Raw genomic sequence first — 3,171 nt, forward strand, 5'->3', positions numbered from 1 at the left:
CAGGAGACAGATATAGGCTTTCAGGATCTGGTCATCAATATAGTTCATTACAAGAAGGACAATCTGGTTCAACGACTAGACAAAGCCAAGGATCCAGCCATGGACAGGTAGGTGATACTTCTGGACATGTGGGATCTGGGCAAAGACAGTCCAATGACAACAGGACAATAGGAAGACAGGGATCCAGTAATAGTGAAAAGCAATCAGGAGATAGCTCTAGACAGTCACGATCTAGGCATGGACAGATAGATCATGAGCAATACAGTGACAGATCTGACCACTCTAAATCTGACTATGACAAGGCAGGGCATGGGACACACAGTACACACAGATATAATTCTAATCAAGCTGTTGATGGTTCTGGCCAGTTAGGAATAAGAGAGCATGGGCATAGAAACTCATCAGGTACTATAGTCACAGAGAGTACTAGCAAGAACAGGTCAGAGTACAACCCCAGTGTAACCAGGGAAAATGGAAGACACAGACAAGATGTTGTTGGTCTTGGACATCAAGAAGTAACTAATGTAAATAAAAGAAGCTATTCAGGCCCCTGCTACCCCTGTTACAGCACTCCCCTCTATGCTTACCTCCAAGAAAGAAAGAATTATTACTACCACTGAAATACAAATAGAAGACCAAGTAACTGAACTATCAAGTGAAGCAAAAAAATATTATCTTAGTTATTATTTACAACATTTCTAGGAACAGGGCTTTTTGTTTTTACCAGAGAATCCTGTCCCACCCTTTCTATTTGCTAATAGGGTTTGGTTTTAATTGAAGCTTTTGCTTATCAGTGGTGGGTGTTTTTGTTCCTTGGTTAAAAATTGGTGAACAGAAGAAACTAACAGAATGTGGACCTAACTATGGGACAGGATTGATTTGGAACAACATTAGAAATCAATTTGGTAGCCTAGAATATATATCAATAATATATAATATAAATATAAATCAATACAATTGATTTTTTCTTAATCTGAGAACTCAATTTTTGTAGCTTCTTGAGGATTTTTAATTAGCATGTAAAAGCTGATCACTCTTCTTCAGGGGGTTAATCGTGAATATATTACTATGGACCTGGAAGTCAAAGTTGCTGTAGGCAGGGCTGCGGATCAGAATTTTATTTGCTTATCATGATCACCACACATTTATGGCGTCCTTGATAGTCAAACTGAAAACCAGCATAAGAACTTGGTGCCATGCCAATCTCCATAGTCAATGGGCAAGGATGTTTTCTTTGAAGAATGGAGACTGACCTATTTTTATCCAAAGAACAGAAATATTAGCTCTAACTTGACATTAAGCTCTAACAAGACACTCCCTCAGAAATTGTTCTAGGCTGGAAAACAATGGAAAGAATACAACCCAGGGTGGCTCTGCATTACACTTGCCTTTCCATTTGGAAGAATATCATCAACAAAAAGAAGAAGAAAAGAGATGATGTATGTTAGGACTATAGGGCCCTTATTGGTTGGTTGATTGTAATAACCTTGAGATCATTGATATTTCCTCAAATCAGTAGATTTCATTAAAATTGACAATAAACAAATAGTAATTAAATACTGTTGTTGAATATGATAACAAAATAAGAGATGAAAAATCAGTTAAAAGGAGGAGAAATTATTCCTCTTTCCAAATGACATGATGGTATACTTAGAAAACTAAAAGATTCAACAAAGAAACAAATAGAAATAATTAATAGCTTCAGTTAAGTGGTAGGATGAAAAATAAATCCATAAAAATCATCAGCATTCCTATATACTACTAACAAAATTCAGGAAGAATCAGTGATAAGAGAAATTACATTTAAAATAGCTACAAAATGCATAACATATCTATGAGTTAATCTACCAATACATATATGCAAAATTTATATAAATAAAATTTCTAAGACTTTTCCCATGTAAAAGAAGATATAAATAGGTAGAGAGATAGTCAGCATTCCAGATTTCACTACAGCAAAAAATAAATTAAAGCAGTAATACAATCTAGATGATTTTGCAGATTCAGTTCTGTAGCAATAGATTTCCAAGGAGTCACTTTGTAAAACCAACCAATGATGAAATTTCATTTCAAGAGGAAAAAATGGTCTAAGAACTCAATGGAGATATTGGGGAAAATAAAGTAGGACTAAAGAGGAAAGAGAATTGCCAGACTTCAAACTGCCTTGGGAATTGCCATCACTCGATGGCTTAATTTGGAGGTAGAATGCTTCCAAAAAAGACTATGATGTAAAAACAGTACTTTAGTCATCAATAAATCATTTCTTAAAAAAAAAAAAGCAAAAACACAAATGAGATGGGTGGGGTTGAGCAGAATTGTATCAAGATGGCTCAGTAGAGGGCAAGTCAGAAAGAAAATGTATTCCTGCCACAAAGTAGGACTAATCTTTCTATACATTTAGAGACTTGAAATAGAGAAGGGATAATAGGACAGGCAAAAAGAGGCCACATGTGGCCTTCTGGGTCCTTGGGTGCAGCCTTTGGACTCAGTCCAAGTTTTACAGAACAAATCCTTTTATTAAGGGGATTTGTTCTATGAAGTTTGGATTCAGTCAAAGGAATGCTCTAGAGGGTCACATGTGACCTTGAGGCTGCAAGTTCCCAACCCCTGCTCCAGACTCTAAGTTCATTTTGTGGTAAGGACATAATAATATATTATATTATATGTATATATGTTATACATGTAACCACAACTTACATTTCATAGAATTTAGATCTTGAAGCAAGCTTGGATAACATTCAATGACACTTCTTTTCCATTCCTATTTTGATGGCCACAAGCAGGTGCGCATACTTTACCAGTGACAATGAAATGAACACTATTAGCAACCAAGACAGCAGAGTGTCAGGAAGAACATAGTGACATCCTCTCCCACTGCCATCCATCCCCCCCCCACCCCACAATTCCTCCAGAGATACAGGAAATGCGTGATACTGAATTCTGATAAGGAAATCCGAGAAAAAGTCACAGTACATCATTATCTAGCCTGTGTCCGCATAGGGATACAGAGAGACCTGTGGACACTGGGGAAGGGGTCTGGGCAGGAGTACCTCTTGTAGCACTCCAGAACCTAGGAAGAGTGTACACTGGAGTAAGAAGAGTTCCCAGACCCTTGCTGGGGCACTTTAATAAGAAGAGGTGCCAGCTGGCAGCTTTGATGCCCACTATGAG

At 37.4% G+C, this 3,171-nt stretch overlaps 1 protein-coding gene across 1 annotated transcript in view; it reads left to right on the plus strand.

Moving 5' to 3' along the window:
* The window catches only part of LOC138162639 (hornerin-like), a 6,807-nt gene extending 5,250 nt beyond the window's left edge, over positions 1-1,557 (plus strand). Inside the window, exon 3 of the mRNA XM_069089979.1 lies at positions 1-1,557. This exon is cut by the window's left edge and continues 1,633 nt beyond it. Within this exon, the coding sequence (XP_068946080.1) occupies positions 1-620 (620 nt within the window). The 3' untranslated portion in view covers positions 621-1,557.
* Positions 1,558-3,171: the final 1,614 nt, after the last annotated feature.

This window comes from Petaurus breviceps, unplaced genomic scaffold, assembly GCF_028583685.1.
Source record: "Petaurus breviceps papuanus isolate PSGF00001 unplaced genomic scaffold, PetGlider_PUasm1.0 186, whole genome shotgun sequence".
Taxonomy (NCBI): domain Eukaryota; kingdom Metazoa; phylum Chordata; class Mammalia; order Diprotodontia; family Petauridae; genus Petaurus; species Petaurus breviceps.